We start from the raw sequence: 13,248 nt of genomic DNA, 5'->3' as shown, positions 1-13,248 counted from the left end.
CAGATTTGCACTGATGTGATCTGTGGCGGTTATTTGTATAGGCTAGCCTACTATGTAACATAGTGTGGTTATCTGAAATTTAAAGGGTTGGAATTATATTAATTCGCCGGGAAATGTGTCACATTTCTCGTCCTGTGAGATGGGCTGGTGTAATCAGCCTCCCCGCAAATCCGCAATTGTGTTTAAATTCATTTCACATTAGCCTACTCCTTGATGCGAATTGCCTGGTGCAGACGTGATATCCGTGTGTCGCACTTATTTTACACATACATTTGAAACGTGTCGCATACATTTATATATAAAAGCATCGATCAGTTAACACTTCTGAACAATTCTCATTGGCGTTTCTCAATTGTATCTCGTTCGGCAATAGTTTTTTAATGGCCGTGCATTCATTCCAAACTACAGTCCTTTACAAAATATTTCTAGCTCTAAGGATGGTCCAGTGAAATGATCCATAATTGTGGAAGGTTTTTTTTACTGAAAGCTGAACTGTTCACATGTTGCTCCCCTCATAAGTCACTGAATTAGTCCCCCCCCCCGGAATGGGAGGTCGTGACAAGGAACCCTTCTAACTTCAGGGAAGTTCAAAATGGTTTGAAATTGGTTTCGAGTTCTATCCCATTCTTTATAGGCTGGGCACAATTTGGTGCAACAAGGGCCTGTTATCACAAACGTCTGGCTTTACATTGATAAGAGAAATACACAAAAGTCGAGCTGATTAGTCCACCTCTTAAGGGGCAAACAAGGTACAGAACACCTCTGAACCACATTTTAAGGTTGAAAATGGCAGAAAGATAAGCTTTGAGAGTTGCTGAGGGTGTGTCTCGGTACCTCAGGATGCCACACCACCTCCTGTGTAGGCACCGGCAGACATGGTGCCTAATAATGGCAGACTGCAGCTTTCCTGTGGCACTCCCCCATCCTCTCTGATCACAGCCCCAGAAGACCCAGATGTCCCAACAACACACACATGCCACACAGAGAGAGCCCCACCTTGGCAAAAATACAAATGCTCAACACCCACAAAAGAGAAACACGCTTCTTCCTGTCTGGAGCTACTATATATCAATTTGGTACACTGTGGGGTAAAAATAATGACATTTAATTCAAACGTTTGGCTGTGTAGTTGTGGAGCCAGCCAGTAGGCTTTACAGAGACAGGTGGTAGGCGAACACTTCATTACCAATTTTGTGTAATAAAAAAAATTGCCCCCTCATCAAAAAAAAGTCCTCCTATGCTTGCATCTGAGATAAAATATCAAATTATAATTCTTAATAATTGTCTTTTTAATTAGCTTTGAATGCTGACTCAATCCTACACGTCTCTTTTTTAGTATTATTAAACTAGAATCATGTGGAGGAGGAGTATCTGTTCCACTGAGGATTGGTTAGGCAATATTGTCACTGCATCTCTCTCATGGCTTAATATGTGATATACAATGAGCTCTGTAATGTTTGGGACAAAGACATATTTTCTTTATTTGGCTGTGTACTCCACAATTCCATATTTGTAATCAAACGATTTGATACATATAATTTATACATTTTGATTTTACCATGTAGAAATTACAGCACTTTTTATACACAGTCCCCCATCCCAATTTCAGGGTACCATAATGTTTGGGACAAATGGCTTCTGATTAGTTAGAGTGTTCAATAATTCTTTAATACAGGTATAGGAGAGCATTCAGTATCTAGTTTTGATTCTAGCATTTTTGTTGCATTTGGAATCTGTTATTGGTGTTTGTCAACATGAGGAAGCCATTAAGATGCTGAGAAGTAAGAAAAAACAGCCAGAGACATAGTCCAACACTCAGGCTAACCAAAATCAATTGGAACATCATTTAGAGGAAAGACAGTACTGGTGCTATTTCTACTTAATGATGATCCAAACAGTTGATTTTGGTTAGCCTAAGGTTTGGCCTATGCCTCTGACTTTTTCCAGTATTTCTCAGCCTCATAATGGCCCTCATGTTGACAAATGCCAATAACAGACTCAAGGCAATCTAATGGCAAGAATCAAAACATGATACTGAAAGCTCACTTATAATTCCACGAAGGAAGCAACTGAACACACCTGACTAATCAGAAAGCTGTGAAGCCATTTGTCCCGAACATTATGATGCCTGGATATGAGAGGACTATTCATAAAAAGAGCAGAAATTTCTACATGGTAGAAACCATGAAACCAAAATGTATAAAAATGTATAAAAATACCCGTAAATAAAATCTTAGAATGGCACTTTAACCACATATGAATTGTTTGATTACAAATGTAAAATTGTGGCGTACAGAGCCAAATCAATAAAACAAAGTCACTGTATAAAGTCACTGTATATAGTCAGGGACATATTCATCATAAGTAATGTTAAATTAGTCCCCCTTTTTTGAAGGACAACAAGACCAGGTTAAAACCTAGTATATGGCTGGAACTAACACACATGATCCGGCCGACCAATGGTGTGACTGCATAACTCAGCCGACCGATGGTGTAACTTCATCACTCACTCAGTCACTCAGTCAGTCAGTCAGTCACAGACATTCACATTTGTAGGGCTGGCCCCGCTGTTGCGGTCCAGCCAAAAACTAATCACAGCCAGTAATTTAAATATGTACTGCAAGGTTTAGCTATTAAAAACGAATAGCTATATGTACTGTATGTTTGTCATACCAGATTTAAGATGTGTCTTGGCCAGAGAATAATCCTTCATAAGCCACAGTTCCACAGGTCTGTTATACAGTACGTGTTTAGACTTCTTTTATGTTAAGGACTGCCAATGAGAGAGTGTCCATTTACTATTTAATGACTTTCTGTGATTGCTGCATAGACTCGTACGGCGGTGTGCTGAATGCCAACAGTTGAATAAATACCTTTACTACTGCGTTGATTGGATTACCCTGCTGCTCTGGGCAGTCTCATACATGTGAAGTATCCAAGGGTTTTCGCTGAACAGTTTTTCCTCTTGGACCCTTTGAATAATACTGATACAGCTATATTTTCCCGATAGTACTGCCAGATGGCTGGGGAAACCTGCTTTTTCCCTCCCAGTATTTCTGTCCCTTATCCTTCGGATGCAGCTATGTGAAAACATTTTATTTTCCCTGCAACATTTTCATGAATATTCTGTACTGAATTTCTATAGTGTACATCAGGGATTAAAAAAAACTGGGGTCTGGAGGCCTGAGCAAAATAGAGAAAATATTTACCTTTCAATTGCTCATCCCTCTGTTTTTCATAAATTATATATTTATATATTCAAAATAAGCCTTGTCTAGTTCGTATATGGTTGGTAATATGATTGCGGTAATGATTAATAGACTTATTGTGCTAAAACCCGCATCTTATATAAATCCAAAATGTAATAATATACCACTCCCTGAGACTTGATAAGCAATCATTATCCTCTTAGCTGGAGGAATGCGTCTTTAGCCGAAGGACTAACTCACTTTTCAGGAGCATGGTTTGTTGTGCGGGGAGATGGCGGTTCGATCCCACTTGTCAGATCTCCGTTACGTGGGTGCTGTGACTAAGATCGTAGCGCCAGTGTCTACCAGCTACTGAGGCTGCTGCAGAAAAGAGGAAGACAAAGGGAAGTGAGTACAGCGGAGCGCAATCAGCTCTCCAGTAGTGTGTAGGCTGTCGCGAGTGATGTCACTCCACGAGACTTGAAAAGCAGTCAGTATTTCCATAGCTGGGGGCAAGTGCCTTTAGCCAAATGGGCTGACACACATGGTGTACAGAATACATCACTGCAACCAGTGGTCAGTGTTCAGTTAAGGTGCAAATTATCACTCGTTTCACTGAAGTGGGGTCGTCATCCACAGGGTGCATATTTTAGGGGGGCTTGAGAAGAAAGAGTTCAGGAACCCCTGGTGCGCATAATGCATGCAAGGACTACTGCCTTACTGATTATTAATTGTGTCCGATTGTGCTGTACCAGCACGACAGAGCAAGTCTGCAAGCGCTGTGTCAGATACGAAAAGAATAGCAAGCTGTGAAATTGCCCCGTGCAACAACTCTCTCAGCACCTGCGAGCGACACCTACTTGTGGGACCAATCCGAGGACTGCTTACGGATGACCTGCTCCCTCATTGTCCAATAAGCCTGATGGGTAAATGCATTAGTGATCCTGAGTTGATTCAGAGTTCACCGTTTGCAATAAGCACAGCCTCTCTGCAGCATTTCATAAAGAGGCAGAGGTTGTCAGTCCACCAGATTCTTTCTGTTTTTGGTGCAAGCCAGTTTTTGATGTGATTACCATACGCTGAAATACACAAAGCACAGTAAATTTCTGAATGAATATTGCATTGAATAACCAAGATAAGCAAATTGCATAGTTTAAATGTCTCATGGGTGCGTGGTATTTGGTGAAGAACTTATACGTGAAATTGGGGAGACGTATCTTTTGGTTGTTGCACGAGGGCATTCCTGTACTTCATTGGCATAGAAATGTGATATACTACATAATAAAAATAAATAGAGATTACCAAAACAGGTGTAAATCTCAGAGATTTGCGATTGATTAAAAACCAAGGTTTGCTTTTCGGGTCACAACAATGTCGCCATTCCAAAACTCTTTATCTTCTCATTTAAAAGCAACAGCATCTTTGAATTTTCTGACCTTTGACCGCAGGGGGCCCAAAGGCCAGGTTCCTCTCAGGCCCCCCTCCTGTCACACACCCTTTTCATCTCTCCTGCAGCCTGTCTTCTGTGGATGTGGAGAATTTTTAATTAGCATTCTTCAAGTAGCGTCAGGGCTTGGGTTTGGGTATTAACGCTTTTGGAATCTGAAGTTCAGCATTAAAGGGTAGCAGGAACTGTGTTCTGAGATAATTAACACAAGACATTTACTGCACTACATAATTTAAAATGCACATCTATTTCCAGCTTAAAAGCAGATTTAAGATTTATAGATAAAAGACTTGAAGTGTCTCAAAATTAACCTCCAAGTAAAGTGCATAGTCACACGTGCCAAATATAGCTATCATTTCCAAGGCTCTTTGAAGAGCCATTTGTTTAAAATAGTTCACCAAAAACTCATATAATTTTTTTCACTGCATCATTTAGTGCAGAACTTGGAAATTGTGTAAAGAGTTTTCTTCAATATCACTGTAACATTTAAAAATGGTTTCTGTATGACTACACAGAAATGGCATGTGTAAAACATTAGTCAGAACTGGCTAGAACTAGGGCTGCTAAGACCGGTTTAAAACAGCCTGTGAAACATTCATGCCTTGCTGCTGAATCTGAAGAAAATGGCTCTGTGTAAACAATGAAGCCACTTAGTTCTGGTTTGGCACTAATAGGCGGATAAGTCAGAGTTTTCCCTAACTCCATTATAATAAACCTAGCTGAAGCCAAAGGGGACTTCTGTTCTATTACTGGATTAATGTTGATTGCTGACTTATTTCAGACTTTGCTTGTGAGTGGAGGGGCCGTGCTTACAAGCATAATTTTAGTTTGATTGTCTTGTTTACCCAGGCTCAGAAATGCAAGCTTTCTCACCTAGACCAAAAAGCTCTTTTTTCACAAATGACAAAGCCAGGACTAATGACGGATTCTGACCTAAAGACAGCTCTTTTCCTAAGGTAACCAAATATTAGCAACGGTTTGTAATTTGGGGTTTAAGGTGTGATGTGGCCACTGGACTAAAACAATGTCCAGGGCTAGAGCGCAATGTAAACAAATTTTACAGAATGACTGTATACTTTTCATCATGTTAAATAGGCTGCATTGGTAGAGAAGATGACAATAAGAACAGCATATCAGTTGGAACTGGTTGCCACAACACTAATAAATGGTCTCGCCGTGTGTAAGTGCACACAACTGAAAAGCTTTGTTGTTACAGACCTACACTTTTAGAGTAGGGACGTAACAACAAAATCTGCTCCAGCAAGATAAAAATGTAGACTTTGAAAGGAAGGTAGCCATTTAGCCTCCATCTCAAGAACTGGGTAATGGCAATAACTGAAGCCATGGTTCTCACAGAGATGATTTAAAACTAACTCCACAGCCTATCCACATCTGAAGATTTTAGATTATTGTTTATAGCTGTGTGATTTGACAATATATATATTTTAACATTTATTTTAACCATATAAAAGAATGCTTATCTTTCTGACTTTCCTAACTGTTTTTTTGTTATTAAAGACACTGCTGAAGTTCCTTTCATTTTTTAAAAACACATATTTACATTTGAAAGATTAAGATATGCTTCTGTTTCTCTGTGACGACTTTTGACTGCCTTGTGTGTTTTTCCAAAACATTGCAAATAATTTCCACAGAGTACTTCAACAGTGCCTGTTTACCTCTAAGGAAGTTAGTAACCTGGCTATAGAGACTGCCAGACAGATAAATCCTATACTTTATCTGCTGTTGACCCTGGAGGCCAGAAACTTGCTCCTCAGTAGAAGCAGCACAGTACCAAGACTCCTTCACTTTCCAGTACAACTTAGGGCACCCTCAGAGGCCTGAAATTCCTGCCCTGGAAACATCCCTCCAGGGCAGCCTTGAGGGCCTTACAATACCCCCCATAAATTCAGCACTCATCTTAAGTGTTGTTTGGTGGACAGGTGGAGTGGGAGATTACTGGGATGTGTTCATTGCCGGATTCTCTCTCACGTCTCTATTACATTATGAGCGGGAGGCATTCCTGTCTAACTATCCAGTCGGTTGAGGTGTTTATACACATAATTCTCCTCTGCACAGGTGATGAATTCATTGTAATGGACGTTTTATCCCAAACTTTCTTCTTGAGAAAACTCAAAAATAAACTTTCTTTTTGACATTTAGTGATTATGGTATCATTAAGAAAAGATCATATGAACGGAAAAAAGATCCTACTATTCTACATTGAAGCAAGATAATCGATGGGAGGAGTGACCACTATCTACACTATGAAGTGTGCATTGTACAACACCGCCACCTTCTGGCAATGATGCTCTAGAATGACTAAAGAGATTTTTTTTGTTTGTTTTTAGAAATGTCATCAAAAAGGGAGTGAGGAGTATACAAAATTGAAAACTAGAAACTGCAAAATACATTAATAACTATATCTATATCTAAAGGACACATTTATTAGCAATTTAGTGTAGATTACATGGATGTAGTATATTTTTGTTGACAGCTTTGCATTTTAATGAAACAAGAACTAATTGTTTGCAGTGAAATAAACAGCAGTAATTTTTTCTTCAGCCGCCTACTATTTCATCCTTAAAAATGTATTTCTTTGAGAATTTATACTTGCAATAAATGAAGGTATACTCAAAGACAGTAAAATCACAAATGTAGTATGAATTCTAGCATTGAATGACTACATTAATTGATTAAGACAACAAGCTTTTAATTTTATATCAGGGTAATCATGTTTTTCTATATCAGGGATCAAAAATAGTAGCATTTACATTCTATCAATTTTCGTGTTCTCCTAGAGCAGGGGTGGCCAAGCCTGGTCCTGGGGAGCCGCAGGGTCTGCTGGTTTTTGTTTTCACCTTAAATACAACAACCACTTAGACAAAAGAAACCAGGTGAGGTGAGTTAACTGTAATCAACTGCTTTAATTGATCAATTAAGCGCTGAGTAAAAGCAAAAGCCAGCAGACCCTGCGGCTCTCCAGGACCAGGGTTGGCCACCCCTGTCCTAGAGTATGAAATTAGCATGTGCATTTGGAAAATGTATTTAGCTTCCTCCTCCCCCCAAAGATTGAACGCTGAGCCGATCGTAATAGCCATTCTATAACAACCAGAATATTATGAATTACACCCTCCGGTCAAAATTTGGAAACCCCTTGATCAGTGATAAAGTAAAATAGCTTACCCTTCAGGACAGGAGCATGTACATGCCTATTTGAACCAGTAGATGGCAGCTCAGGTATTTGTATTGTACCATCCCTCAATCAGGCCCAAGAACGAGTTCATGACTCACATAGAACTCTGTATGTGGTGGTACCATGGCATGTATTCAAAATAAGAGCCGTCACTGAAGGCTTGAAAATATTTTAAAATAGCAAATTTTTGAAGAGAAGTACATAACCTTTTGAGGCTTTCAATAGAGTACCTCATCCAGCAGCTCACTTTTTCATATGGAAATGTAACCTCATGTCATTATAAAATCTCCTATGACGTGAACCAGGCTTGGGGTCAGTATCCTGAATTGACTGAATTGAAACAGAATGACCCGAACCCTGAACTGAACACTTACAGACTGTATGCCTTCTAGTCAATTACAAATTCCTCCTAAAGAAAAACAGATTAAAAAAAAAAAAAATGATTCCAATCATTAGTGGCTATTTATTTTCAAAAGAAAACATTTTACAACAAACAGTCGTATTTAATAAAACCACCTACGATTGAACATTGAACTTCAAAAACTTAAGCTACACTATAAAATTTGAATGTTGTACCATAGAGATTTATTTCATCCAAATATGAATGAAACCAAGAAAAACTCCCTCGAACACACTATTTTGACATTTTAAGTGCTATAGACATAATTTCTGGTTGTGATGCAAGCTGGTGGTACTTAAAATGAGACCCCTGCATTTCAAACGATTGAACATTCTTAGCTACATAGTTTTCTCTATTTGCATATTAAAAAAAAAAAAAAAAAAAAAGAATGTGCAGAATGCAGTAAAACAACACTGGTTGATTATCCTAGCAAGAAAAAGACTAACTGTCAAGAGGGTTCTCACAGTGTGAACTGAATCAAAAGAAGAAAATGATTATCTGAGGCTTACTGCAACATTAAGCAGATAATAAATTATTAAGGCAAATTATTCAAGCTTACAGCAATACAAAGCAAATCAAGTCTATGACACCGTCAATTTGTTACCTAGATAAAAGGCTTTGTGCATTGTTTACGTCTTGTTAATAGAAAAATCCATAAAACATTCTGAATTAGGCTTGAACATAGAACCTTACAAATGGATAAGCAAGTTTCTCGCTAGATTTACAAAGATTTGAATGGATGCACTGCAAAAAATGTTTCTCATTAAAAGAGCATTTTTCATTGAAAATTGCTCAGTCTCACAAATATTTAATTCTCTTACACTTAATGTGCTCATGAAAACTCAATTAGCTCAATTTTGCATGTACAAGGACTTTCTATCCGTATCTAATGTTTTCCTTTCTCATGAAGAACTGTTAAAGAATTTGGATACAATAAAACAGTGCTATCAACAATTATCCTTAAAACAAGAAAACAGATTTTGCAGAGTGTCAAAACAATACTGTTTTGTCATATCCCATGAAAATGGCAACCTCTTGAATATTAGTGTATATTAAACTATGCTTTTCTTACATATTTTAGCAATATGTAGTAGTATTATACAATTTAAAAATTTAAGTCAATGTAAATTTTTAATGGCAAGCATGCATTCTTTTACGAATGTACTTGATACTACTTACTGCTATGCAATTTCTTCAGCTAGCACAATTCTTTTAAAGATGTTAATGTACATCACATTGCTTCTGGAATAGCATATCTTTACTAGCAAGTTAAAACCTACAAAAACACTTTTAAACAAAAAAATATTAGCCATATTGTAAATGGGCAAAATCAGGGGGCTCCAATCTTAGCCTAGAAGGTCTGGTGAGGGTGCTGGATCTCTGCACTAAAACACCTGATTCAATTTATCAAGGTAGTGACTGTAGACCAAAATTAGTGGATTCCTTCAATCTATTAATTTAGTGCTGGTCTAGGAAAGAAGCATATACCCATATCAGTTCTCCATGGATAAGACCGGTAACTCCTGCAATAAAACACTGCTTTTCTGAGTCGCAGTTACACACCAATGTGCAGCTAGTCTGGTGGTGATAGAGGTGAAATAGTACATTTAAACTTTCAAAAAGTTTCAGCAAGAAGCAAAATTAAGTACAGTATGTCTAGATTTTTTTTCTTTTCACCTGGAAAGAAAAACATCACTGATGAATAGTGATTTTTTAAGTGCTTTAGTCTTTATAAATCATTATCTGTTCTGAAAATGCTATGTAGGTATTCATATATACACATGCTACTTACTCTGTTTGCACTTCAACAGTGTTTTAACATATAATAGTAATCTTTGTCTAAGGTAACAAATGTTCATTGATACTAGTAGACATTAAAGTGAACATGTAAGTGACCAGCAGCCAAAAAAATTATTTTATACAAAATATTCAATCAATAATCAATAAAAAAAAATCTATGTTAATGAATGAAAATGCACTTTGCTAGTGCAAACCATGTGAACTCCAAATATATATTTCATACCACCCCCTCCACACATTATTCCAATTCACATAGGGTCTAGCAGTGAAAAGGCACAAATAACATGAACATAAACATGCTAGTATGTGCGCTTTTCATTGTTAGTGGTGGGGTGATGTTTGTGGCCAGTGGGGGTTAAATTCAAGCTTGGTCTTTGAAGTTTCCTGGACAATCATTAATGAGGTTAATAGGTCATTTAACTGGCAACAATATTTCCCTGCAAGTAACCCTCGGCCACCTTTCTGATATAAGCACTATACATAGGAACGACTGTTGCTTTAGCTTACTCTTTCTGTCATTTAAATGTCCCTTAGAGGTACTTCGAGGAATACTGTGAAGTCGGCATTGTCAAAGTCCTAGTAGATTAATCAAGAGAAATAAAGCTATACTAACTACAAACAAGTCTTTTCTGAACACTATTTTTTGTCCAACAGCAAAAAGTAAAAATGAGTGGGCAGGACTCCTGTTGCACTTCTATGAGATACCCTGCGTCCTCCTCCGTCTCTGAGCCGCTCCTGCTCACAGTATGTTCTCTGAGGTACAGAACAGACCGTCCAGATTGCCTTCCCACACAGGCAGAGCTTTGTCATCTTGCAGAAGATTCAGACCAGCCTACTGTTTATTCATGGTAAATTTAGTTCTTTCGTAACCAACACTGAAAAAAAAGTGTTAGGCACGAAATGGTCTCCATTAACATGGTGTAGAAAACGATCTCCATTAACATGGTGTAAAATTTCCCCTTGCTGTAGGGCACGGAGGAGAGACGGGCGAACGCGTGAGACGGTGACTGGATGTGAAGAAGAAAGGTTTCTTTCTTGATGGCTCTCTGATGAGACCAACACCGAGGCCCCTGAGAAGAGGCCCAATGCCCTAAGCGTACAGCGGGCTAGCCAGGCAGGAGTGTGTGTCTTTGCGTCCTCGGGACTGCCCTCATTGGGTGAGGCCAGAGTCAGGGGGGTGGAGCCTAGTTCCCAGCGTCAGTAATCAATCTCCTCCATGACTTCCATGACGACGGTTCGTGGCCCAGTCAGAATGAGGTTGCTGACGGTCCTGTAGTCCAGGGACAGAACATTCAGGCCATTGACAGAGACCACAAACTGGCAAACCTGCGAAAGAGAGCAGAGAGCAAGCTTTTAGTTACAAAAAAAGGAGGTGTCAGGGATGATTAAGCTCTGTTCTGTGGCCAACTGGCAGGGGGTTTCTTTTCTTTTGTTTGTTACCATTGCGACAAGACTGTGGTAACAAAGTTAACCACTCTCTTACCCACACATCTCTTCCAGCATTCACTGCCTACACTTTGTAAACTTCACTCTAAATTCTTCAAAGAAAATTCAGTTCCACCACTGCAACTTTTTTTCCTTGGCTTGTGTCCAATGTTTGCAGCATCTCTCAATCAATTTGGGAGTTAATATCTATTTCTTTTTTTTTTTTTTTAAAGAGAAAAGGTACACTTCCTGATTAAAAAGTTAACCCTCAACATGTCATTTGATTTTTTTTAATGGCTTTCAATTTATGTTCAAACTCTTTCTTTTCAGAAATATCTCCTTTTAAAATGTTATTTAAATGAGTGTAGAACAAAATATTTTTATATTGAGTATATCTGGTAGACTGAAAATCCACTGAAATTTAACTGCACTCAACTGCAGTGAAATGCAGCATACAGGTCTAGTTTTTTTTCCTCCAATTGTGATGTATTGCGAAGTAGATAAGTATTCACATCCCATCTCTCATTCGTGCACTGTACTGTCAATGTCAGAATGGCAACTGAATGACTAAACAGGACCAAAAACCCTGCATTAAAGATTTCAGATGTGTGTCCTTGACATAACATTGCAGGCCCAGGCTCAACCAAGGCAATATGCAATGACAGGGTATTCATCACGGCAATGTCCCAATGCTAATATGCCCTGCTTTGAAGATCCGGAGGTACCATTCCCAAGTCTCTGCACATCAGAGTTATCATTCCACTCCCTGTGAAATGATTGTAGAATGAAAATGGCACAATGCCCATTTTGCTCTTGAGCTTAGCTTCGCTTAACAAGTGGAGGGGCAATTACTCTAATGAAAAACACAAAATAAATAAATGAATGAAATATGTCACAATGGGATAAGAGGTGCATCTATAAAAAGAAGATAACCCTTGGGGAACCATGTTTTGTTCTGTAGTTTATTTCTTTTAAAAGCCAGGCAAACTGGTTTCACATCATTTTTTCTCTTTGCTGTAATACAAACCAGTTGGTGTAATGCAACTGGCTCTCAAACAATGGCTAAAATTGAAAGTGTGAAGGACTCTCTAACTGAGAATTTCCAGTCCTCCCACACTAACAATAGAAGAAATATAAACAATATTAATACAATATATTAAAATACCGAAAGGTTACATTATGGTATTGTTGTAAAAATGCTTTGGTTTACATCACCAACAGTAAGTTAGTACCACTGAACGTGCAAGACAGTGTTGTACGTCAGATTTATTTTACAATGTGTACAAGTGATATCCTATCAACTTTAAGAAAATGCATATCAGATGTCAGTACAGCCTTCTCTACATGGCAAACAAATCCCCTGAATGATTGCACCATCTAAATAAAAAATGTTCAGTCTCTTCCCTATTCCTGCAGAGGAAAATGAACACACTAATACAAATAAATACAAATAAATTTTAAAAATGGGAATCATGAACATATTTTTACAGGAGGTCAAATCTATTATGTCAATACTAACCAGAAAAGCCAAAAAACAACATGACCTCAAAGACCAGGAAATGGTCAAACGACTTGAAGTGTTTGTTGAACAGGAAAAACTTATACCCACATACATTATATACGTACAGGGAAGACATATTGGCATGGAGCAGAATGAAAAAAAGACAATTTTCATGATCAAAGCACACCCAACAGCTGCACTTGAAAGTCTCAGAAAAAGCCAGCAGTACTGAACATTCGTCACCCGGTAAGCCTAACCTGACTGCAAGGTTAAGAATGACACCATTAGCATGTG

The 13,248-nt window shown here is 38.4% G+C and overlaps 1 protein-coding gene across 1 annotated transcript in view; it reads right to left on the bottom strand.

Moving 5' to 3' along the window:
* Window positions 1–8,271: 8,271 nt before the first annotated feature.
* Window positions 8,272–13,248, bottom strand: part of deptor (DEP domain containing MTOR-interacting protein) — a 49,340-nt gene continuing 44,363 nt past the window's right edge. The window contains exon 10 of the mRNA XM_064338331.1: window positions 8,272–11,354. Coding sequence (XP_064194401.1) covers window positions 11,226–11,354 — 129 coding nt within the window. The 3' untranslated portion in view covers window positions 8,272–11,225. The remainder of the gene's footprint in view (window positions 11,355–13,248) is intronic.

Source organism: Anguilla rostrata, chromosome 1 (genome assembly GCF_018555375.3).
Source record: "Anguilla rostrata isolate EN2019 chromosome 1, ASM1855537v3, whole genome shotgun sequence".
Taxonomy (NCBI): Eukaryota; Metazoa; Chordata; class Actinopteri; order Anguilliformes; family Anguillidae; genus Anguilla; species Anguilla rostrata.
The sequence above is the reverse complement of the archived record's forward strand: the minus strand, read 5'-3'. Positions and strand labels throughout refer to the sequence as shown.